Source organism: Mytilus californianus, unplaced genomic scaffold (genome assembly GCF_021869535.1).
Source record: "Mytilus californianus isolate M0D057914Y unplaced genomic scaffold, xbMytCali1.0.p SCAF_7, whole genome shotgun sequence".
In the NCBI taxonomy this organism is placed as follows: domain Eukaryota; kingdom Metazoa; phylum Mollusca; class Bivalvia; order Mytilida; family Mytilidae; genus Mytilus; species Mytilus californianus.
The window spans coordinates 105,186,437-105,213,283 of NW_026262723.1; the positions used below are offsets into that span (position 1 = coordinate 105,186,437).

At 32.7% G+C, this 26,847-nt stretch overlaps 1 protein-coding gene across 1 annotated transcript in view; it reads left to right on the plus strand.

Annotated features, from left to right (window-relative positions):
- LOC127709614 (uncharacterized) overlaps positions 1-26,847 on the plus strand; it is a 401,059-nt gene that overhangs the window by 280,323 nt on the left and 93,889 nt on the right. Inside the window, exons 115-131 of the mRNA XM_052215217.1 lie at positions 306-459; positions 954-1,180; positions 2,412-2,571; positions 6,569-6,797; positions 7,537-7,768; positions 8,247-8,444; positions 10,105-10,414; positions 10,884-11,300; positions 17,161-17,284; positions 18,358-18,452; positions 19,530-19,715; positions 22,011-22,191; positions 22,621-22,787; positions 23,032-23,159; positions 23,651-23,897; positions 24,081-24,252; positions 26,418-26,661. Coding sequence (XP_052071177.1) covers positions 306-459; positions 954-1,180; positions 2,412-2,571; positions 6,569-6,797; positions 7,537-7,768; positions 8,247-8,444; positions 10,105-10,414; positions 10,884-11,300; positions 17,161-17,284; positions 18,358-18,452; positions 19,530-19,715; positions 22,011-22,191; positions 22,621-22,787; positions 23,032-23,159; positions 23,651-23,897; positions 24,081-24,252; positions 26,418-26,661 — 3,471 coding nt within the window. The remainder of the gene's footprint in view (positions 1-305; positions 460-953; positions 1,181-2,411; positions 2,572-6,568; positions 6,798-7,536; positions 7,769-8,246; positions 8,445-10,104; positions 10,415-10,883; positions 11,301-17,160; positions 17,285-18,357; positions 18,453-19,529; positions 19,716-22,010; positions 22,192-22,620; positions 22,788-23,031; positions 23,160-23,650; positions 23,898-24,080; positions 24,253-26,417; positions 26,662-26,847) is intronic.

The following is a 26,847-nucleotide window of genomic DNA, read 5'->3' on the forward strand; positions in this document are numbered from 1 at the left end:
CGCAAAATAGAAATCTGACACAGTAAAATACCAAAATTCATAACTGTTGATTAGATATATATGTCAGAATTTTGAAGTGTTATAAAGAGTATCTATGTCTTACAGACTCATTCTGTTGTTTGTTTTATGGTGGTTTTCACATAGCAACTTTTAATCCTTTTTTGTTTGAATATCAACAACTTACTAGCATCAATATTTTTACATAATTATCCAATAACTTTAAATTCTTCTAAATTCCATTATAAAAAATAATTTGGAATTTTGTAGTTATATCTATTTAAAGAAGTTTAATGTTTAATTTACAGAATCAAGTGAGATCAGGCAATTTACAACCAAGCCAAATAATGGATGATGACATCACTACAGGAATCAAATCTACCATGAAAGCTTTAGGACAGAATAGTCCCACTACAATGTCTTCTTTGTGGACAGTAGATATTGTCAGTGATGCTGATGGAGGTTTGTAGATCATTAAGAGCGTACAAAATGTCTTCTTCCCGAACCAGTAATTGTGAAAGAAATAAAACATTTCCCCAGTTTGAGTAGCTTTACCTGTGTTATTTAAATATTTGGACAATGCACTGTCATATTGAAAGAATAGAATAGGTTGTTCTCAATAGAGTTTATTCACTGGGACGTTTAAATTTCTTTTAAGAGAAATCAATCATTTATTAATTTACCTGAAGAAGAAAAATCATCTACGAAATAGATGAAGATACATGTATCAACTCACAAAACTGATTTAATCATAAAAAGTTAATTTCTGACAAAATTTTTTAGCATTGAATCTATGAAAATTTGAGTTTTTTTTAAGTTATTGTTGAGTTTGTTACTATTTGTTGTAGCTAAAGCAGACATGTTTTCAACAGCTTCCAATATTGTAGGACTGATATAAAATATTAATATTATTAAATGCTTTATATAATACAGGAACATTTTAATTTTTATTGTAGCTAAAGCTATAACAGACATGTTGTCAACAGCAACAGATATTGTAGGGCGTGCTGATCAAGTATTTATAGTAGGGAAAGGCCTGTCTAATGCAGGAGTAAAAATGTTAGGAGAGAAACTGGCCAAGATGACCATTGGTGAAATTAAAGCAATGTTAGATCTTAGAAATCTTGACCCAGTTGTTATTATAAAATTGTTTGGTCAACTTAAAGATTTAGCCAAAGCTTTGGTGAGTCTTTTTAAGCAGTTATCTTTTGATAATGTTTCATACATAGATTGTTTATTTGTATTGACAATGATTTTTATGATGATGGATAGCTGTTTTACTTCCAGTGACAAATTAACTGCATATTTAGGTCAAGGACATGTTAATTTGAAATAATTATCAATTCTGCTTTGTACTAGACAGACATGCTCAGCAGGATTTTTAATGTGCCAGTTTAAAAAGTAGCATGAAGACAAGTCACCCTATCCTTAATCATACCAATCTTTGCTCATACTCTTTAATGCTACATGCTAAGTGGAAAAGCAGAAAATAACAATTTATCATTGGATTTCCGAAGGAAAATATCAGTTATTAATTTGGTGATGTACAGCTGGCAGGCCGCCAAACAGTGTACGTTCAATAACTTGATAACACTTTGACGAAATATTTTTCAAATTTAGATATTTTGTTTCCTATGACTAAATGAAGGTTAAGTTGATTTTTACAATTTTATCTTTTATCGTTTTTGAGTTGTAGACCTTTAAGTAGTGAAAAGTGATACTTGCAGCATTGTCCTTGCAATAACTTGAAAAGGCTGTGATGAAATCTTTTCAAATTTAGATATGTTGTTTCCTGTGACTAAAAGAAGGTCAAATTTGATTTTCATGATTTTAGCTTTTATTGTTGGAGAGTTGTAGACCTTAAAATAGGGAAAAGTGATACTTAGAGCCTTGTCCGTGCAATAACTTGAAAAGAAGCTGAACAAACGTGTTTGTACTGATATACTCTCTTAAATTTCATTATTATGTCACTAATGATAAATGAAGGTCAAGATTGATTTTTGCCTTTCCATTTCTAAACCCTACAAAAATTCATTAATTTTTTTACTTGATCCTGTTTGGGGGTCCAAATTTGCAAATATCATTTTCATGCAGGAAAATCTGGTTTGCTATCAATCTGACAGCCTCTTGTTAAGACTAAGGTTTGACCAGTCTGGGATTTAACAGACAAACCTATCTCATTCAAGGTGCTCACCACCAAGGCAGTTAACTACATTTTCAGCATGATCAGAAAATTGAAATCGAGGAAAACAATTTCTTTTGTAAACAAAAATATTCAATCAGTAATTTTATAATTCCTTACATTTGTAAAGTTGATTTATAAAACTTTTGATAGAATGAAACATTGTTAATGAAATCGTTTTAGATTATATAGTTAAGATTTGTTGCTTTTTAAATTATTCTTTCATTTACAGCTATCAGAGTTCATCAACAAATTGCTAGGAGATCCAACAAATATCTTCAAACGTACTGACATTATAGTAAAGGGAGATGTTAGTTTTCCTAGAACAAACGTTGTAATTGTCCGACCAGTTTCTCATGATATACCAGTTGGCCCACTTATTCTCAGACTTGGTAAGTATACATGAAGACTAATTTGACTTTAAAACGAGTAATTAAGAGACATTAATTTTACCGCTTGTACATCATAACTTGTCCTGAAAAATATGAGATTAAAAACTAGTTGTTGTCTCACCTGCGACGAATGTCGTAGTAGGTATTACAGTCCGGTGACAGCTTAAACTATTTGTATAAAGCTTTATGTTTCAGAAGGTAGAAGACCTGGATGCTTCATACCTTGTATGCAGATACCTTATGTTACCAGGTTTCCGTCTGTCATTTGTCCATTGTCCTTGACCTCATAGTTCTTTTGTTATGTAATACTCACTTATTATGAGTAATAGGATAACTATATTTTGTATATGGGTTCCTTGTAACGTCTAGGGTTCACCCGACTTCAACCTTATTCCATGGATCAGTGACCCAGGTTGAAGTTACCTGGTTAAGTCCGTTTCTCAGATACTGTAAGCAATAGGTCAACTATATTTGGTGTATGGATTGATTGTAAGGGGTACAAATCCGAATGACAGGTATCATCTGACCATGACCTCAATTTCATGGTACATTGAACAATGTTTAGTTTTTTTGATTTGGTCTAATTCTTAGATACTATAAGCAAAAGGTCAACTATATTTGGTGTATGGAAAAATTGTAAGGGGGACATGTCCACCCTACAGATTTCATCTTATCTTGACCTCAATTTCATGGTTCATTGAACAATGTTTAGTTTTTGTGGTTTGGTCTATTTCTCAGATACTATAAGCAAAAGGTCAACTATATTTGGTGTATGGAATATATGTAAGGGGGACATGTCCACCCTACAGATTTCATCTTATCTTGACCTCAATTTCATAGTTCATTGAACAATGTTTAGTTTTTGTGGTTTGGTCTATTTCTCAGATACTGTAAGCAATAGGTCAACTATATTTGGTGTATGGAATGATTGTAAGGGGTACAAATCTGACTGACAGGTTTCATCTGACCTTGACCTCAATTTCATGGTTCATTGAACAATGTTTAGTTTTTGTTGTAAGCGACTTCTGTTGCAGAAAGCTCAACATAGGGATAGTGATCTGGCGGCTGCGTTAATTACTTCTTAAAAGCTTTATATTTTAGAAGGTGGAAGACCTGGATGCTTCATACTTTGTATATAGATGCCTTATGTTATGAAGTTTCCGTCTGTCATATGTCCATGGTCCTTGACCTCATTTCCATGGTTCAGTGACTACTTGAAAAAAAAAGTGCAGATTTTTTGTGATGTTAATTTCTCTCTTACTATGAGTAATAGGATAACTGTATTTAGTATATGCGTACCTTGCAAGGTCCTCATGCCTGTCAGACAGTTTTCATCTGACCTCGACCTCATTTCATGGATCAGTGAACAAGGTTAAGTTTTCGTGGTCAAGTCCATATATTAGATACTATAACAATAGGTCTACTATATTTGGTGTATGGAATGATTGTAAGGTGTTCATGTCCAACTGGCAGGTGTCATCTCACCTTGACCTCATTTTCATGGTTCAGTGGTCAAAATTAAGTTTTTAAGTTTTGGTCCTTTTTTCTTATACTATATGCAATAGGTGAACTATATTTGATGTATGGAAATATTTTAGGACGTACATGTCTGTCTCGCAGGTTTTATCTGACCTTGACATGATTTTCACGGTTCATTGCTCAGTGTTAAGTTTTTGTTTTTTGGTCTGTTTTTCTTAAACTATAAGCAATAGGTCAACTATATTTGGTGTATGGAATGATTGTAAGGTGTATATGTCTGTCTGGCAGGTATCATCTGACCTTGACCTCATTTTCATGGTTCATTGGTCAATGTTAAATTTTCATGGTTATGTTTGTTTCTTAGATACTATAAACAATAGGTCAACTATATTTAATGCAAAGATTGATTGTAAGGTGTACTTTTATTTCTGGTTTAGTTTATCTGACCTTGAACTCATTTTCTTGGATGATGTTAAGTTTATGTGATACTTGTAGTAAAGCTTTATATTTAGGGCTATCAACATAAAATTAATGGTCAGTAAAGCAGGCGAGATATTTCAGCGTGTGCACTCTTGTTATGATTTGGTCTATTTCTCAGATACTATAAGCAAAAGGTCAACTATATTTGGTGTATGGAATAATTGTAAGGGGAACATGTCCAACTGGCAGGTGTCATCTGACCTTGACCTCATTTTCATGGTTCAGTTGTCAAAGTTAAGTTTTTTAGTTTTGGTCTATTTCACAGATATTATGAATAATAAGTCAATAATATTTATTGTATGGATTAATTGTGAGGTGTCTGGCAGGGTTCATATGAACTTGACCTCATTTTCATGGTTCATTGGTCAATTAAAATTTCATAATTTTGTCAGTTTATCAGATACTATAAGCAATAAGGCAACTATATTTGGTGTATAGAATGATAGTAAGGTGTACATGTCTGTTTGGTAGGGTTCATATGACCTTGACCTCATTTTCCTGGTTGATTTGTCCATGTCACGTTTATGTGATACTTGTAGTAAAACCTACATATTAAAGACTTTCAACATAAATTCAGTGATAAGTAAAACAGGCAAGACATTTCAGCGTGTGCACTCTTGTTTGGTTTTTTGAGAAATATCAGATGAATAACAAGTTTTCAGAACCTATAAATTGTACAATATTTTGATATAACTCAAACTAGTTGTGAATAATAATGGAATCATTTGCAATGTCTCCAGTAAGATCATAGAGTTGATTAAATATATTTAGAGGAGTTATGTCCCTTTGTTTAAGGTCATACAATACAGTAATAAGGGCAGATAATAATGCATCCAAATTTAATGTGTTGTTTTCACAACTTTACGCATACAAAACTCACAGAAAAATCACTATAGTCATTAAATCAGTTACGTGAATTTGAAAGTAATTGCAATGGAAAACAAATATATAGTACATGTATATGTAAGCACACAAAATCTACTGCAGGGGTATACAATTTGAGGTAAAACAAAGACTGTTTACTTTTCTATTATTAATGAATTAGTATATGACAGTAATTCCTATTTTCACAAATTACTAAGATGTATTATTTTATGTAAAAGAAACTTATAATGTTCAACATGTGAAAAATGTATATTTAAGTCAAAACAGCAATGTTCATGACAAGAAGTTCTAATTAAAACTGGAAATAGATAGATAACCAGAATAAGAAAAATAAGTATGCGAACCTGTGTCTTGTAAACATAACGTTATCTTTGTCCATTTACCTGGGTTCGCCAATAAGGTTTTTTCTGCCATCTAACAGAAGTGTCAATTTAATTTTTCTTGAATGAGTTCTATTAAGCTCTATAAATAACTAATAAAAACACCTAGACAGGGTAATCAAGACAAAAAGAATGAAAATAATAATAACCAGTCGAGATAAATGGAAAAACTGAGGCAGAGAAAGACGGGGAATATGAAAATAAATGTAAACAAGAATTCCAGAAGTCATGCCTAACTGTTTCCCCTGGATCTCCAGCGAATAAATTTCTGGATATAAATTAAATTTCTGTACAATTTGTGGGAATCACTAACAACTTATTTGTTGACAAACTAATAGATAGAAGGGATTCTTAATGATCTATTATTTAGTTTTCATTTCTTCACTAGTTTCCAAACTACATGTACCTATACTGGCTAGCATTTTAAAAACATAGCAGAATTGCCCTCTAAATGTCTTTTGGTTGTTTTGCTGTGGGGTTTCCGTCTCATTGAACAAAATTAGAATAGTCCAAGATTTACCTTAAATTACAGCATCCACTACATAGATGACATTTTCACTGTCTATTCCATCGAACCAATGACTAAAGGAAACCTTAGGTAGAGCTTGCTCATCACCTTGACTTACATATAGAAATTGACTTCCAAAACTAAACTATGATAAACAGAAGACTGACTATATGTACAAAATGCTGATGCATTACATACAAAGATCAAAATAGGATTATATTTTGAATAATAATACATTTTTTTTCTTGTGATTAATAATTTGCAGAATTTGGAGCTTTTGGTTATTATGGCATGGCATTTGAAGTTGGTGTAAAAGTTTTGGGTATGACTGGATTCGCTACTATAGTCCCTTATGCTGGAGCAAAAGCTTATGGTTCAGTTGCAATTTGTTTCTATGTATTGTGCGGTAAATTACAGTTAGATGGTTACATAATGGATACCAGATTTCCTTCAACTGCAGAAATAGCTTTCAATAAATTTCCACTTGATGTTGGGTAAGTGGATAATTTCTTTTTTATGATTCTTTAAGTTTGAACTCAACTCCTTTATAACCGTTTGATAGAAAGTCTCATACTTGGTAGGATTGTTTGCCATTATATATAGTTGATCATACTATACTGTAATTTTGATTTGACCTTTTTTATGGCAGATCTGAGACTTTCACTATTTTCTTACAATCCTACCAAAATGACTCATTGTAAAAGCAACTCCCCTGAGTTCATTTGACAGAAAGCTCCCATACTTGCTTGCTACCATATGTTATTGAATACAGTCATGGCAAACAATCCTACTAAATGTGACAACTTTCTATCAAACAGTCTTAAAGGAGTTGAGTTCACAAGGTATCATTGTTGTAGAATAGTCCAAAATATGGTCATAGTCCTATTACTCCCCAAAAATTGTCAAATCAAGTTGAAGTCACAAACTTATTGTAATGTCATTTTAATTCCACCATTTAATGGGAAAAATGCAATTTGACATTTTTTCAACTATTGTACAATTATCATCACACTATGTTCTGCTTATTGAATTACAGGCACAAATACAATGACTCGAAATACACTTTATAATGTAATCAATATTCCTTTCTATACTGTACAGACAATTTTTTTATTCCACATTTACACAGCGTAGCAGTCTCAATGACTTTAAAATTGAAAAATACATATAATTTCTGAAAATGTTAATTCAATTGATGTATAATGCATTCAAATATATTCTAATTATTAACAGTTTGTCTATGTATCTGGAACTGAGACCATTAGAGCTGAAGCTGACAGCTAAAGTTACATTAGAAGTCAGACTACCATGGGGAATTAGGTTTACAAAGACTTTATTTAGTGGTACATTATGGCGGTACAGAGCTCCAAGCATTAATAAAAAGATAATTGATAACAGAAAGAAAGAGGAAGATGCTTCACCACCTCAACTATCACCTGTTACAGATTCTGGTGGCAATGGAAAGGTAAACGTCTACTTAGAAATAATTTTACTTTTCCCATGATGCAATCATAGTTCTTACTTCTTTTAGTTCATATATCTTCATTGTAAAGTTTTTTATGCTCCCGGTGTCACCGTAGGGGGCATTAAGTGTTACCCTTGTCTGTCTGTCTGTATGTTCATCCATCCATCTGTACGTACATCCCAAAATTTGTTTCCGTTCCATAACTTTAGTTTGCCTCAACCAAATGTTATGAAACTTATACACAATGCTTATTGCCACAAAACACAGATCAATTTTGAATTTTGGTGGCGTCACTTTTACCGTTCTAGAGTTATGCCCCCTTTGTAACCTTATATGCAAGCGGGGGCATCATCTGTGTCCCATGGACACATTCTCCATTTATTTTAGTGATTATTGCATATTTGAATGAGCAAAACAATGTGTTCATAGAATTTAATGGATGTTGAAATGTTGGTGAAAATCAAACAATGTATTGTAGAAAAAAAGATCAACAGCTTCCTGTTATGTTAAACAAACACCAAACTTAGATTACACAGAACCAGAGTTTGAAATCTCTATCCGAGCTGAAGATGATAGAAGTCAGGTAAAGCTTTACCTAAATGTAGGTACTGTACCAGGAGGGTCTGATGTTCTACATGAATATGAACTTGGAGGACCATCAACAGTTATTAAAGAGGTGGGTTTAATGATTCCTTTTCAGTTTGTTACCAGAGGTTGCTTCAATAAGGCTGTAGTAACTGGAGGTTATTTTACCTTCTGATTCATTCAAATATATTCTCTTGCTTTCTGGTAGAATATATTGTTCAGTTATGGATTGAAATTAAGGGCACTGTCATCAGGATAAAAACAATACAGAAAATTGCGCCTGAAGTACAAAATCCGGTATGCATGAACAAAATCACAATGTAACCATGGTGAGTATGAATAGAAAGTGAATGTATACAAGTATGGAAGTAAACTTGAACAAGAATGTTGAGTAAAATGTGAATGTCATTGAAATTAAAATGTTTGTTGATATTATTCTGCCAAAGTCTATTACTTGCTAATAAATATGGATATGTGTTTGTCATCTTGCATAATGGAATCAAAATGTATAATAATTTATTGTCAGGCAGTGTACAGTTTGTGTTTTACCCAAATATGAACGGAACTTGACTTGCAATTCCATTTCGACTGGCTTCTCTTGGCAAGAGGTACTACTTCCAATCGCGTCGGGAATACTGTGAAGTGTATGGCCGCTGCTGGTTTAGAAAATGTTTATTTCACAAGTTAAAATAAATTTTAATTGCACAATAGTTCATTTAAAATCAAATCGGGAATGTGTCAGGTACTGGTTGTTGTATATTTCGTTCGGAATATTTAGGGATCACACATCTTTGTTTCACATCGAGTTGAATAAACCTGTTTGGTTTACAGGGAATCAATGCTGTTGAAACATTCAATTAACAATACTTTGTAGAGAGAAATAATCCTATCTTCTATTTCCTTTTGGGCTCTTTCTTGATTATGGGTGTTGATCGTCATTCCTTTATTAAAGCTGATTGAATAATCCGATAATGTAGCACTGGGGGAGGGTTCCCGCGGGTGTCTCAACAAAGTCTTCTTTCGTTCATGTATGCAATGGCTAAATTAGTTAGCGCTGGTTGCAACTGCGGTTCCTTTACAGATGCAGGGGTTCACGATAAAAATTAAAAAATTACAAACGAAAGTGAACCAAGTTCAACCAACGCCTGGTAAATCTTCAGAACGATAGAATCCCTTTAGTGGATACCTCGGGTATGCAGGGTTGTTATGATAAAAAACACAAAATGTGAAAGCAGTTACAACAACAACACTTTAGGGATTGCTGCAGTAATTTAATTAGATCGACATGTTTCGATGCATAGGGCACTGTCATCAGGATAAAAACAATACAGAAAATTGCGCCTGAATTACAAAATCGGGTATGCATGAGTTACGTCACAATGTAACCATGGAGAGTATAAATAGAAAGTGAAAGTATACATGTATGGAGGTAAACTTGAACAAGAATGTTGAATAAAATGTGAATGTAATTGAAATTAAACTGTTTGTTGATATTATTCTGCTATAGTCTGTTACTTGCTAATAAAAAAAACTTAAAAGTTTTGTTTAAGCTATATTTTGGATTGATGAAAAAGTTCTTATGGTCTTTGCATTGGTATTCAGTTGTTCTTGAAACATAAGCATGATTGATATCAATATTTCAGTCTTTCATAGGTTTCTTTGAAATAATAGTTTGGGTTTCTCTTGAAAACTTGACCAAGATCAAGTTACTAATTTGTATAAATGTGAATTATAATAATACAATATTTCAGCCATTAATCAGTAAAGGAACTGGAGTTCCAATCTACTTCACCTTGATAGCAGAAAACAGCTCGGGTCAAAGGTCAGAAGCATTTTGTAGTTTACCAACTTATGATGTGACTGTACCTGGTGGAAGATTTCAGGAGGAATTTATGTCTACAAGTAATCCTGAGGTACTAAGGGCCTATGTGACGGTGTATGAGGACTCTGAACTTCAGACTGTACAAGTTGGAGCAGGATATGGGAAAGGAATCTATGGAGATCAGATGGTTCCCTGGGATGATGTTGACCTTGACCATATTCAGATAAATGACAATTTAGGTATATTTGCCTTTGGTGTTTTTGCTCCTGGGAGAAATGTCCCAGTTGACTGACTTTTATGAAATATAAGGTTCTATTTTATATTTCTGATGATCCATATTAGTTGAATTTTCCTACAAAGTACATTATGATTTGTTTAGTTTCATCATATTAGTAACACTATATACCTATGAACAATATTTCTGTCAGGTTTACAATATTATTTTGTATCATAATAAACATTTTTTCTATGCAGATTTCCCCTGATTCAGGGTTTTAGCTTGATTCACAGAAGCCTAACTGCAGAAACTACATATTTCTGTATCAGTTAAATAACATCTAACATATATAATGTTTTAATAAAACATGCCAAATGGCAGAACACATGAAGTTAGTATGAAGTACAGCAAATGTGTAAGTGCTTACAATATTGAGGATTTATTGCACATAAGTCCCAATGTTTTCACAATATCTTTTTTTCTCTTTGTAGGGTCAGATACTTTTAATAAAAAGGTTTTAGACCAATTGTTTACTGAGTCAATAGCTGGAAGATTGATTGCACCGAAATCAGCACCAGATACAATAAAATATAGCCCTGGAGATTGTGCCAGGGCCTGTGCAGATTTACCACGTACTAAGTGTATGAGTTTTAATTATGACTTTGGTAAAGGAGTATGTGAACTTATGGAAGCCATTGAGGGACATCGCTACTCAAGGTCCAAGTCTGGATTGTTTGAACATTATGAAAGACTTGGTATTGGCAAATCCAAACAGTTTGTTTATGAAAATCTACAACTCCTCCATAATAAAACATACTACTTTAATCTGAGACTGGTCAATGTTTTAGGATATGATAGTATAATCAACACACAAGCAGTCATTGTAGATACAACTACTCCTGAAACAGGTACAGTGTATACATAATAAATCATACTATTTCAACCTGAGACTGGTCAATGTTCTAGGATATGAAAGTATAATCAACACACAAGGAGTCATTGTAGATACAACTACTCCTGAAACAGGTACAGTGTATACATAATAAAACATACTACTTCAATCTGAGACTAGGATATGATAGTGTAATCACCACACAAGGAGTCATTGTAGATACAACTACTCCTGAAACCGGTACAGTGTATACATAATAAAACATACTATTTCAATCTGAGACTAGGATATGATAGTGTAATCACCATACAGGGAGTCATTGTAGATACAACTACTCCTGAAACAGGTACAGTGTATACATAATAAATCATACTACTTCAACCTAAGACTGGTCAATGTTCTAGAATATGATAGTATAATCACCACACAAGGAGTCATTGTAAATACAACTACCCCTGAAACAGGTACAGTGTATACATAATAAATCATACTACTTCAATCTGAGACACACAAGGAGTCATTGTAGATACAACTACCCCTGAAACAGGTTCAGTGTATATTTTAGCGGCAATAAGTAAAGTAGGCATTACGCTTAAATCCTAGGCATTAAGTTATTGCCTGTAATTTTCAGGCATTAAACATATTTCCTGAAATTTGATGATGACTATCCAACCTATTGCCAAACATCATTTCAGGCAATAAGTGAACTTTAGGATTTTGGTTTATCTTCCATGTAAATGTACATTGTGTGAAATATTCTTCATGTAAAGAATCGTCTATATTATGTTCCAAATATTAATATACATTAATTTAACAAATCTTCAAATTTGAATATTTTTTCATATTCATAACAGAATTTACTTGTATTTATTTGTGGTTTTACAAAAATTGATATGTTTCAAACAAGTGATTGTATCTAATGAAAATTATTTGAAGAAAATTCACTCTTTAATGGTTGAGCTGGTTTTGTTCTGGTCAAAAGTAGAAAACTATAGATATGAATTTTTACACACATCATCCTTCCATTGAACTGTTTCTTTCACTTTGAGAAAATAATAACATGAAGAAAAAATATTTAGGGAACGGAGAAGTAGTGAAACCCATTTTATCCAAAGAGTTCAGCATTAGAGGACATACTGACTGAATAGATTTCCAATCAAACCCAGATGGAAACTATAAATTTCTATAAAATCACCTAACAAACGCTTAGAGTTCTCACGTCAAAATTTGCTTCAGAGGTGACTTTTGAGTTAATTGATGTTTTCACAATTGTTGCGCTCCATAAACTGCAAAGTGACAATCGTCGTGAATTAACAGCTCAAATTATATCCGAGTTAAAACTAAAGTCGCCAGAACTAGTGACTTTATTTCAGGAATTTGACAATTTAATCTTAAGTTCTTATCATGGTATTATGTACCAAACGTATTTTAACTTTGAATAAATAACTTTTTATTTACTGGCATTTACATTTTTGGTATTAAGATTAATACCTGGACACATTTTTCAGGATTTAAATCCTAGGATTTAAGAGTAATGCCTAACATCATTTAGGCAATTGACTTACTGCCTATGCGTTAGCTTATTGCCTAGGATTTAAACTTAATGCCTAATTTCACCTATTGCCGCTAACATATACATAGTAAATCATACTACGTACTTCAACCTGAGACTGGTCAATGTTCTAGGATATGATAGTATAATCAACACACAAGGAGTCATTGTAAATACAACTACTCCTGAAACAGGTACAGTGTATACATAATAAATCGTATTACTTCAGTCTGAGACTGGTCAATGTTCTAGGATATGATAGTATAATCACCACACAAGGAGTCTTTGTAGATACAACTACTTCTGAAACAGGTACAGTGTATACATTATAAATCATACTATTTCAACCTGAGACTGGTCAATGTTCTAGGATATGATAGTATAATCAACACACAAGGAGTCATTGTAGATACAACTACCCCTTAAACAGGTACAGTGTATACATAATAAATCATACTACTTCAACCTGAGACTGGTCAATGTTCTATGATATGATAGTATAATCAACACACAAGGAGTCATTGTAAATACAACTACCCCTGAAACAGGTTCAGTGTATATTTTAGCGGCAATAAGTAAAGTAGGCATTACGCTTAAATCCTAGGCATTAAGTTATTGCCTGTAATTTTCAGGCATTAAACATATTTCCTGAAATTTGATGATGACTATCCAACCTATTGCCAAACATCATTTCAGGCAATAAGTGAACTTTAGGATTTTGGTTTATCTTCCATGTAAATGTACATTGTGTGAAATATTCTTCATGTAAAGAATCGTCTATATTATGTTCCAAATATTAATATACATTAATTTAACAAATCTTCAAATTTGAATATTTTTTCATATTCATAACAGAATTTACTTGTATTTATTTGTGGTTTTACAAAAATTGATATGTTTCAAACAAGTGATTGTATCTAATGAAAATTATTTGAAGAAAATTCACTCTTTAATGGTTGAGCTGGTTTTGTTCTGGTCAAAAGTAGAAAACTATAGATATGAATTTTTACACACATCATCCTTCCATTGAACTGTTATTTTCACTTTGAGAAAATAATAACATGAAGAAAAAATATTTAGGGAACGGAGAAGTAGTGAAACCCATTTTATCCAAAGAGTTCAGCATTAGAGGACATACTGACTGAATAGATTTCCAATCAAACCCAGATGGAAACTATAAATTTCTATAAAATCACCTAACAAACGCTTAGAGTTCTCACGTCAAAATTTGCTTCAGAGGTGACTTTTGAGTTAATTGATGTTTTCACAATTGTTGCGCTCCATAAACTGCAAAGTGACAATCGTCGTGAATTAACAGCTCAAATTATATCCGAGTTAAAACTAAAGTCGCCAGAACTAGTGACTTTATTTCAGGAATTTGACAATTTAATCTTAAGTTCTTATCATGGTATTATGTACCAAACGTATTTTAACTTTGAATAAATAACTTTTTATTTACTGGCATTTACATTTTTGGTATTAAGATTAATACCTGGACACATTTTTCAGGATTTAAATCCTAGGATTTAAGAGTAATGCCTAACATCATTTAGGCAATTGACTTACTGCCTATGCGTTAGCTTATTGCCTAGGATTTAAACTTAATGCCTAATTTCACCTATTGCCGCTAACATATACATAATAAATCATACTACGTACTTCAACCTGAGACTGGTCAATGTTCTAGGATATGATAGTATAATCAACACACAAGGAGTCATTGTAAATACAACTACTCCTGAAACAGGTACAGTGTATACATAATAAATCGTATTACTTCAGTCTGAGACTGGTCAATGTTCTAGGATATGATAGTATAATCACCACACAAGGAGTCTTTGTAGATACAACTACTTCTGAAACAGGTACAGTGTATACATTATAAATCATACTATTTCAACCTGAGACTGGTCAATGTTCTAGGATATGATAGTATAATCAACACACAAGGAGTCATTGTAGATACAACTACCCCTTAAACAGGTACAGTGTATACATAATAAATCATACTACTTCAACCTGAGACTGGTCAATGTTCTATGGTATGATAGTATAATCACCACACAAGGAGTCATTGTAGATACAACTACCCCTGAAACAGGTACAGTGTATTCATGATAAAACATACTACTTCAATCTGAGACTAGGATATGATAGTATAATCACCACAAAGGAGTCATTGTAGATACAACTACTTCTGAAACAGGTACAGTGTATACATTATAAATCATACTATTTCAACCTGAGACTGGTCAATATTCTAGGATATGATAGTATAATCAACACACAAGGAGTCATTGTAGATACAACTACCCCTGAAACAGGTACAGTGTATACATAATAAATCGTATTACTTCAGTCTGAGACTGGTCAATGTTCTAGGATATGATAGTATAATCAACACACAAGGAGTCATTGTAGATACAACTACCCCTGGAACAGGTACAGTGTATACATAATAAATCATACTACTTCAATCTGAGACTGGTCAATGTTCTAGGATATGATAGACTAGTATAATCACCACACAAGGAGTCATTGTAGATACAACTACTCACGAAACAGGTACAGTGTATACATAATAAATCATACTATTTCAACCTGAGACTGGTCAATGTTCTAGGATATGATAGTATAATCACCACACAAGGAGTCATTGTAGATACAACTACCCCTGAAACAGGTTGATATCAGAATTTCATAAAAATTAAAATATATACTATATGAAACAATCATTTAGTGTCCGGTTCATTTAAACAATGAGTTTGGTTGTGACATTCCCTTTCAAGTTAATTTGAACATTCCAATTTTTTTTTGTACTTTTTTGTTTAATTTACTGATTTTTTATTTTGAATGTAAAAAAAAAAAATCTTTTAATATTTACACCCCCCAAAAAAAACATGATTTTTATGCCCCCGCCATAACAGGCATTAAGTTTTACCCTCACCTCAAAATACAGATCGAATTTGAATTTTGGTGGTGTCACTTTCACCTTTCTAAAGTTATGCCCCTTTAGAAATGGAAAAATTGCTGAATTTTTCGTTTCCATTCTCTAACTTAAGTTTGCCACAATCAAATGTTATGATACTTATACACAATACTTATTACCACGTAATACAGATTAAGTTTGAATGTTTGAAGGCATCACTTGAAATGGTCTAGAGTTATGCCCCTTTACAGATGGAATAATTGCTGAATTTTTGGTTCAGTTCTCTAACTTATTTTTGCCTCAACCAAATGTTATGATACTTATACATACTACTTATTACTACAAAACTCAGATCAAGTAAAAATTTGGGTAGCATCACTTTTACTTTTCTTCAGTTGTGTCCTTTTATAACTTTATATGATATGCTAGCGGGGGTATCATCTGTGTCCCATGGACACATTCCCCATTTAATTTTGTTGTGAATTTACCTTAATTTCATTATTACAAGATCAGACTTGATTTATGCCTTAACATGTCATATATGGGCAATGGAACATCTGAAATAGTAGGTCCAATAATGAACTTGAAATTATGATCATTAACTGAAATGTACAGCCAACCATTTCACACTTTCACAGTCTACAAATAGATGTCTTACCCCATGTGATTTGTTTAATTGATATAGTAATTTCCTCCATCAGAAGTTTAAATCTCTGTCATTGGTTAAACTGGTGAACACATTACAAACATGGTATGTCAGTTGAGAATTATGTGGCTCCAACATGGTCAAATCTGATCTGTGACCTTGGGGGTTTAGCTAGCAACCTTTGGATTTGACATCTCATTTAATAAAACCTGTGACCTATGAAATGTTCAAAACTGAGAATCAGATATTTTAGAACTGTAAAGTTTGCTCAAAAGTGACCTGAGCTGAGGCAATTTTGAAAGGTGACTTGGCGACCTTAGGAGATACCCACTTGAGGTCCACTAATAATAGAGTAAAACACTTACAAATATGTTATAGAATTATTATTAAAGAAGAACAAAATTTTGGAAAGTAAAAGATTTTTGGCCTGAAATAATTTTGTAAGTTCTAAACTTGGGTCAATGGTTTGTAAAACTGAAAAAATCATAAAAAGTATAAAGAGAAAATTGGAAAAGAAATATTTTATTTATAGTTTATAGTAGCATCTTAACCTGAATCTAAGTAATGTAAATGCAGTCAAACATGTTATTCCTTATGCTTGACTATAGAGACAAATGTTGAAAAATGAGGTACTACTGATAAAGTTTGAAAGTATGGAGAAATACTAATTATGCAAAACATACAAAAAAATTTTTGGAGATTGTATTGTGACAATCGATTAACTTTTTAAAATCAACAAAATTTTGAAGGCTTTGTTTCCAATAAGACTGCTGATTACCTTGAAATACTTCCATGTTTGGATTTAATACCTGGAGACAGACCTGACTGGAAGTTACTCTGTAAAGGGGTACATCCTAAAACTCAGAATCAAAGGTAGGTAATTGTTACAGCAGTTATAGAAGATTATATACAGTTGAATTTGACGATTTGTTTTGATTCGTATTCAATTTTTACACTGAATTGAAATTGCAAAGTAAAAAAATACAAAGAAAATGCACATAAAAATGATTGCCATTACCTATTTCAAAAGATATAAAAAAGACAAATTTATATTTCAATGCAATGTCAATTGTAATAGGAGGGGTTCGATTGGATAAGGTTTGCAAGGTTCTTATGACACGGCTTCAATGTATGATGCACTTTAAGCTTGACGAATGCCCAGTGATAGCTCAACTCACTAATCTCAAACGGGTATGCTGTTGATAACTTGTATTCTATATATTTACTCTGTATTTTTAAAGGTGTTCTCTATTCAAGACTTCTATTTTTATACTGTTTGTTTTATTTGTACTCTATCTGGAGCTAAAAGAGACTTAATGCTGTTTCAACAATAAACTTTTATTAACAAAAAACAACAAGGCAAGCAAATTCAACAAGTGTAAACTTGTTTCAAAAATGTAGACGAAAATGTATCAAAAGTAAATGGGGAGTATAATTTAGCAATGTAAACTATTATCACAAAAAGAGGGGTGTCAAGGAGCAAATTAGACTAAATAGTTTTACCCTAAATAAAAATGGATAAATCTAATAATTGAGCATTTAGAACAGACCAGGTTAACTTACCAGCAGAGTGGAAAGCTTCACCATATCAGACAGGAAACCTGTCTTTAGACAAATTTAAAAATAACCCGGCAATCGCAATATATCTATGTGAAAGTTTATAAAAGAAGATATGATATGAAATTTGGAAGTACAACAACTTATTAATAAATTATAACAAATTACTCCTGAATAACTAAAAGATTTCAATTATAGATGATCTTATTATAAAATTCAAAATATAAAACTGAATATATGATAAAGTAATTAATTAAAAAAGTAGTTAAACATTTGTCATGGAGCATAACTCCGTTTTCCTACACAATTAATAATTTCACTTGATATTCATATAAAATTATGCAGATCCTAACCTTCAGAAATAACAGTTTTGAACATATATATTGTAGACTTGTAGTTGATGGACCTGGTTCCCGGACAGTATTCAATGGTCCTACACCAATGTTTGATCTGAAGTTCACCAGGGCAAATGCCTATATAGCTGGTATGTAATCAGTACATTCAAGCTAATGTTATGTGTAAGTTGATCAAGGATCAACAAGGTAAACATATGTCAATAATTACATTACATGTATTTTTCACAAAAAAATCTGTTAGTTTGATTGGCTAACAAGAGTCGTGCATCATTCAAAAATTAACCTTCATATCAAAATGAATGTTACATTCATGATGACACGTGCTTCCACAAAAAAGTACACAGGTAAGTAAAAGAAAACTTGATAAAACTTTTTTTCATGGTCTTATTAGCATAAAAATGTAATTATAAGAAATGAATGCTTCTTTTTGTAATTTTATTGGGGTGGAAAAGTGTTGATCGTGCACACATTTTTAGAATGAATCACTTCGGCACTTCATACAAAATGTGTCGTTCCGCCCTTCATACAAAATGTGTTTCATTCAACACTTTTACACCCCAATAAAATAACAAAAGAAGCATTCCTTTCTTAAGTATATCCAAGGAATGCCCTGTTGATTAATGGCAGTATGCATTGCTTAAATCAACTTTAAAACTTATTATAATTCATTGGGATCATTTTTCGAATGTCACCTCCTAACCTCACCTATAAACTCAACTAAAATATGCCAGTGAGATTTTATTCGACAAAAAAAGTAATTGAATAAACCTACATCGTTCAAGAGCACCAAAATCATAAGCAACAATAGACTCCAAATGTAAAATTTAGGCTTCATCTATGAAGACATAGACTAGAAAATTTCATTTGAATTAAATACAGTATTATCATATAAACATAACATCTGATGATCTTATTACTAAATATAAAAAAACGTTTACAAAAGCAAAAAAAAAAGCAACTCATAATGCAAGCCCATATAGAAATCTATGTGGAACTGTCTGATAATCTCAACAGCAGCCTATGTCACAATGGTCCCTTTTCTGGGACACCAGATTGTAACTTCCGTGCCAATCCTTTTCCAGTGTCAACCAACAAGACTGGATACACCCATATAAGGTATGGATACAGAGGCTTAACTAAATAAATTATTACATATATTATTCACATTTCTTCATGTGTCTTTTTATAGAATTATTTCATTTTAGCCAACTGGGATGGATTTATAGACAGAGAATCTGGAATCATGGGATATACCGTACTTATTGGCCTGACAGAATGTAAAGATGAGGTACATGCTGATCATGATCCTCATAAACATTTATTTGATATGTCCCAGTGGACATTCAGTGCTATGATAAGCCCTATACCAGCACCATACACCAAATTACCAGGTATTTATAATGATCACTTTAAACATTTGGTAGACTAATACTACTATGATAAATAAAGGCAACAGTAGTATACCGCTGTTCAAAATTCATAAATCGATTGAGAAAAAAACAAATCCGGGTTACAAACTAAAACTGAGGGAAACACAACATATAAAAGAGGAGAACTACGACACAACAGAAACACAACATTAAAATGTAACACACACAGAAACGAACTATAATATAACAATGGCCATTTTCCTGACTTGGTACAGGACATTTTAAGAAAAAAATGGTGGGTTGAACCTGGTTTTGTGGCTAGCCAAACCTCCGGCTTTTATGGCAATGTTAAAATGTGACAAGATTACATGACAGGACTACAATACAAATAAATGGGAGAACATATAGGACAGAGAAACATACGAATAATAGCTAACAAAAGGTACCAGGTTTAAAATTTAATACGCAAGACGCGATTTCCGTCCACACAAGACTAACCAGTGACGCTCAGATCAAAAAAAGGGTCGAAAGCCAAAACAAGTACAAAGTTGAAGAGCATTGAGTACCAAAATTCCAAAAAGTTGTGCCAAATACGGCTAAGGTTATATGTCTGGGATAAGAAAATCCTAAGTATTTAGAATAATTCATACTTTTGCAAACAGTAAATTATAAAAATGACTATATATTAGATATGCATGATAACTGTGAAGTGGTGACTAACTACAGAATAAAAACGGATACATAAAATAACACAAACCAGCACATAAAAATTCACAGCCGAGTTAGCCAAAGAGATCAACGCAAAAAAAAGGTGACGTCACATTTGAATTTCTGAAATTTCCCCAAAAATAGGATAGAATTAGGATAGAATTCAAGATTTGGTTTATAATACTAATATAACATATATTAATAACAATGAAAATTACAATACTAATTAATATAAAATGTGGTAGTAATTAGATAATTAATAGTATTATCTAGCTATGTCGGTGTTTCTTCTAAATCAAACTGTAAACCAAATATATCGTATAAATTTAGTTGACCCAAACTAAAATCTAATTAATGAACTGGGTGATTAATTATCTTTACCATAACACACGAATACAACAGAAAAAAATAAGATATACAACTACAAACGATAAGACATTTGACAAAATCTGATGAGAATAACAAATATAACATCAAAACTGAATACATGAATTTTGGATAGAAAAGTACCGTGACACGTCTTATAGCAATGCGAATTCACACTCAGCAAAACAGTCACAATCGGGAATAAGTCACGTTTGGTAATTAAAAGATCAGACGACGTAATGTCATACCACAATCTAACACGTGGTAAAAATGTCCTTAGTTAATTTGGACAAAGACACATCGTATGGATCAACCAATTCGTGATGGTGTCCGTAAAATTTACGGAGTGTCATTATTAATCTGTCCTCCTCATAACTTTGTTGGAGCAGTTTCTGCGTTAGGAGCACACTCCTGTATATAAAGTCCGTATAGTGTGAACATGCACGAGCATAACGTATCAACTGAGATATGTAAACACCATACGAAGGGGCAGAGGGTATGTTACTGCTGAGAAATGGGAAATTGATAATTGGGAAGGTGAAATTGTCCCGTTTATCATAGATTTTCGTGTGAAGTCGTCCATCTGTGTCAATATCGAGGAAAAGATCAAGGTATGAAGCCTTAGGATACATTAAATCTGTGAAAAGTTATATTCAATTTTACACATTGATCAGTGACAGTTTTACCAGCAATAAATAGCAAAGTTTCATATATCAAGCAAGGTAGATTTGTTTGAATTCAATTTGTACCAGAAAATAAATCAAACTTGTACTTGCTTTAATCTCATCATTGTGAGGTATTTCCACTGAATGTTAAAAATAGAAATTAGAAGATGTTGTATGAGACAACTATCCACCAGAAATCAAAGTACATGGATGTTAGCATCTACCCTTTCTCTTTAAGACTTTTGACATAAATTCAACCACGATCATTAAAGCAGGCGAGACATTTCAGCTTGTGCACTCTTATCATTTCAATTTATTAAGATCCAATGTAAATTAACAACTTATAAGTGGCAATCATATGTGATGAAGAAAACAATTTCTCTCAACACACTGTGGGCTAAATGTCTAGTATGCTGTCCCTTACCTTTTGGTAAGTATCTTGAATAAAAGTTATGTTTTGCTCTTTTAGAAAAATAACAACTAATATGAAATCTGTAAAATGCTACAAATATAATTACCACATGAAACAGATTTTGACCAGGAGATGATATGTTTTATGATAACTTTTTTTTTTTAGATGGTCAGTACTTTGTCACTGTTAGAGCATTAAATGATGTAAAGTATGGAGGGCCATTGGTAACAACAGTGTGTCATTCTACGCCACTGACAGTAGATAACTCCAGACCAGAGATTTATGATATATATGGAATAGAATATGATGAAGATCTGCCCTCACTGAAAGCTTCACATGTATCCGGGTATGTATAGAAATATCTACTCCAATTTACCTTGGAGTTTGGTATTTTTGTTATACTTATTTTTAAAAAGACACTTGAACTTTTTTATACTTTTTGTTGAGTCTGCAACTTAAGTCTCAGAAGCAACACTGATCCTTCCTTCATGGAATGTTATGAAACTTAGGCAGAAGCTTCTTCAATATCGAATGATAATACTCAATGAAAATAACTCAAATTTAAAGTTTCTTTTTGATTTTGAGGAATAAGAATACAAAATTGAATTATAAAACATGTAGTTTTGTGCATATTAGTTGGATTATATTAACTTCTATTCTATCTTACATAGACAGGATGATACAGTGTAAAGATATGTTGTTCAGTTAAACATGCACTTTATTTTCTGATGTTTAAGTACATGTTAAACTTTATCAAGTTCTATCCTTTTTACAGTGACCCTCATTCAGGTTTGATATACAATGATTTATGTTTGGGCCATTCTGCCAGAGACTGTGATGAAATGGACTGGAAAAGAATGGACTATAGTCCACACATACAGTATGCAGTAAAGCTCACAGATGGTGTCCGTATTTGGGTCAAAATCAAGGTCATCAATGGAGGTATAACAAAGTTTCAGCTTAAAATATATATTTGTATGGTGTAATGTACTTCTTATTGTTAATTTTTATTTTTTTTAAAAAGGGCAAGCAAATTGCATTTATTTCTAAATTTGCAAGTAGGTCATTTTGCAAGTTGAGGTTAAGAGACACTAAATGAAGATGGTACAGTTTATACTGTTATCAAGAATTTACCTACAAAACTTGTAGTGACTAACAATATAATTAAAGTCTCCTAATTTTTCAGTGGATCTGAGAAAAATAGGAGTAGCAGACCAAGCTATAATTGTTGACAACACACCACCAATAGCAGGACAAGTGTTGGATGGTTCAGTACAAGGAACTGATCTGCAATTCACCAAAGAGTATCAAAAGGTAGAATTATTATTATATTTACTCATTTTAATCTTTCAGCATCAAAATTTAATGTAAATGAAAAATTACTTTTTCATTGCATTAATCAATTATGATTCCTCGGTAGGAATTAGCAAAATACTGAAACTTCTGATAGTAGTGATTGTGATTTCATTATAAAGCAAGTTGATTGTAGAAAATATTTTATTCCAAATAGAGTTTAAAGAACTTCTATGGAAGCAGTAAATGTTTGTAGTGAATGTGTACAAAACTACAAAACTTACTTGTGCCATTTAATTGTACCAGACTTTTAAAAAGAACTTACTACTACACACAAATTTCAGCAATCCCAATAATAATTCTTTCACCATGGAAGCTTTAATCTTTTAATAATGGTAATGTTCATTTACATAGTTTGCAAAGTATGCAGGTTGAATTTTAAAAGAATCTATTTTATACCTTTTTACTAAAAAGAGTTAAATGGAATGACAGAGTATTTCATTCTTTTATAGCTTTGCTCCAATTGGAGACATTTCTACGATCAAGAATCAGGAATATCAATGTATATGGTGGGAGCGAGTTCTGAGAGAAATTTCAACATAACAGATATTGCTAATTCAACAGAAATAAGTAGACAAATCCATACAATCTGTGTGTCTGTCAACAAAGACTTAGAACATGGCAAGACATATTATACCATTGTCTGGGCTTATAATGGAGGAATAACACAACAGAAAGTTGCTGCTATATCTGATGGAGGTATGTATCAACCAATAAAAAAGGAGTAGCAGGCCAAGCTTTTATTGTTGTCAGATGTTTTTATTTAACCAAATTGTATTAGTTTTTTTTTTCAATAAATGAGATCGATCAACATAAATTATCAAGAAAGGCATAATGCCCTATAAAATAAGAAAAAAATTATAAGTTTGTTAATTTTTTCAGTAACTGTGGATTTGACAGAACCAGAATCAGGAGAAGTAATTGATGGGGTTCAGACAGGATTTATAGATCTTCATTTTTCACCCAGTACAGCTAAAGTTGGGACCCAGTGGAGGGGATATCATGATCCTGAATCTGGTATACAACAGTATGGTGTACAGGTGGAGGTTTCAAAGTAAGTTGCCGACATCTATTTCATTTGGTCTCTGGTGTATAGTTGTTTTATAAGCAATCATAGCACATCTTCTTATTTTCATATAGATATTTTGAGGCTCAGGAGAGAGATTACTGCAACAAAATTCTGTTAAAAAACAATAAAAAGTCTGGTTATGTTGATGTTTCTTGAGGCATTATCTTGACCCATACTGTGTTATACACCTATCCTTGTTAGCATAAAATTGTGAATAGAAACGGGGAATGTGTCAAAGAGACAACAACCCAACCATCTTTGTTTCACACCAATAGATATAAGAAGGTGTGGTATGAGTGCCAATGAGACAACTCTCCATTCAAGTCAAAATTTAAAAAAGTAAACCATTATAGGTCAAAGTACGGTCTTCAACAGGGAGCCTTGGCTCACATCGAACAGAAAGCTATAAAGGGCCCCAACAATTACTAGTGTAAAACCATTCAAACAGGAAAACCAACGGTCTAATCTATGAAAAAAAAATGAGAAACGAGAAACACTTATGAACCACATCAACAAACGACAACTACTGAACATCAGATTTGTGACGTAGGACAGGTGCAAACAAATGCAGCGGGTTTAAACGTTTTAATGGTACCAAACCTTAACCCTTTTTCTGAAACAATAGTGTAATACCTGTTTTATACAAACTTCAACGGTGTTTGTATTCTGTTGTCTCATATTGTATTTTCCTTGTAGTCTCTTATTATATATTTCTTGAAGTCTCGTAGTGAATATTATTTCTGTAGTTTTTGTAGGAGGCTGTGTGGTTATTTTGTCACTGTTGAATGGTCCTGATAGACCAAATCTCTATTAAAGTCAAGACAGCAACCCACATAATTGAGCATAATAGACCAAATACCAGCTCCAAACAAACTAAACCAAGGCTAACGTAAGGGGTTTCTGTGTGTAAACCAAAACATAGTCTCTGTAATTCATACTGGCTTAACGCAAAAAGATAGTTAGAATTAATAATAAATTTATTATTAATAACACTAAAACGATTTAGTTTTGGCCCTTGAGGAACAATCAGCATACAAATAGAATTTTGAGTTCCTGCCAGAGCAAGTTAGCTTGCAACCTTCAGTGTGAGAAAGAACCTGTCTGCCTTACAATGTGCCAGCCGGGGAATGTGGAGCGAGGGTTCTCCATGAGGGGATGAGACTAGGTGTCTCATCTGCAGCTGGGGTGAGCAAGGCCTGCATGGGGATAGCCCATGTGCTAGTAGAGTAGCAGTCAGGTCAGTCAAACTGGCGCTGTAATAAATTTGATAAAATATTTTGTTTCACTCAAATCCTTGTTAGTATCTTTTTTTTCACACCAATCCATGTAAAACTTTGTTTCACACCAATTCTTGTCAGCATCTTTGTTTCAAACCAATCCTTTCAGTATCTTTTGTTTCACACCAAGCTTTGTCACACTCTTTGTTTCACACCAATCCTTGCAGTATCTTTTTTTTTACATCAAGCCTTGTCACACACTTTTTTCATATTATTCCACACTTTGTTTTGCACCAGTCCTTGTCAGGATCTTTGTTTCACACCAACCCTTGTTACGCTTTGTTTCACACCAATACATGTAACACTTTTTTTCGCGCCAATCCATCACACACTTTGCCTTATATTTACATGATACATTATCACTATAGTTTAATTGGGTTATAATTAATACTGACAGTTAGGAATATATGATCATCAGATTAACGGGTGTGTCTGTCAATAGTTTATTATCTCTAAAAATAGTTCACAGTTATAATGTTCTGTTAGGTTTTATGGGATTTTATGACATTAAATTACTCTTTGTTTTATGTATATTGATGTATTGCAAATTGTAATCATTGTGTCTGTAGATTGTACTTTAATCAACATATATACTCTAATGAACTAGCCATCACTGCAACCCACAATAAATATATAACACTTTGTTTCACACAAATCCTTGTCAGTATCTTTGTTTCACACCAATCCATGTCACACTTTTTTCACAACAATCCTGGTCATGATCTTCGTTTCACATCAATCCTTGTCAGTATTTTTGTTTTACACCAATCCATGTCAGTATCTTTGATTTACAACAATTTTTGTTACACTTTGTTTCACACTAATCCATGTCATACTTTGATTCACACAAATCCATGTCACACTTTGTTTTAGTAACAACACGGAACACTATGAAGTAGTTAGGGAATGGGTTACCTTCCCAAAGGAAACTGACCGTATAGAATGGTTGAACTTTCACCTTCATCACAAAGACCATGTCACGGTCAAGTTAAAAACCACAAATGCAGCCTTAAACTCAATCATCAATGAGACGAGTGGATTTGTTGTTGACCTGACTCCAGCTGATCTTGTTAGCTTGGGTGATGGATCTGTGCTGAAAGAAGATAAAACATTTCAGGTTTGTATTATTTTTTGTTTTACATATCAAACTTGTCACAGTAACTTAAAAAATAATATTTGAAATTAGTAGATTGTTAAAGGGTTCACCATAGACAGTTTTTTATGCCCCACCTAGGGGCATTATTATTTTCGGTTTGTCTGTCCGTCCGTCCATTCGTCCGTCTGTCCCGCTTCAGGTTAAAGT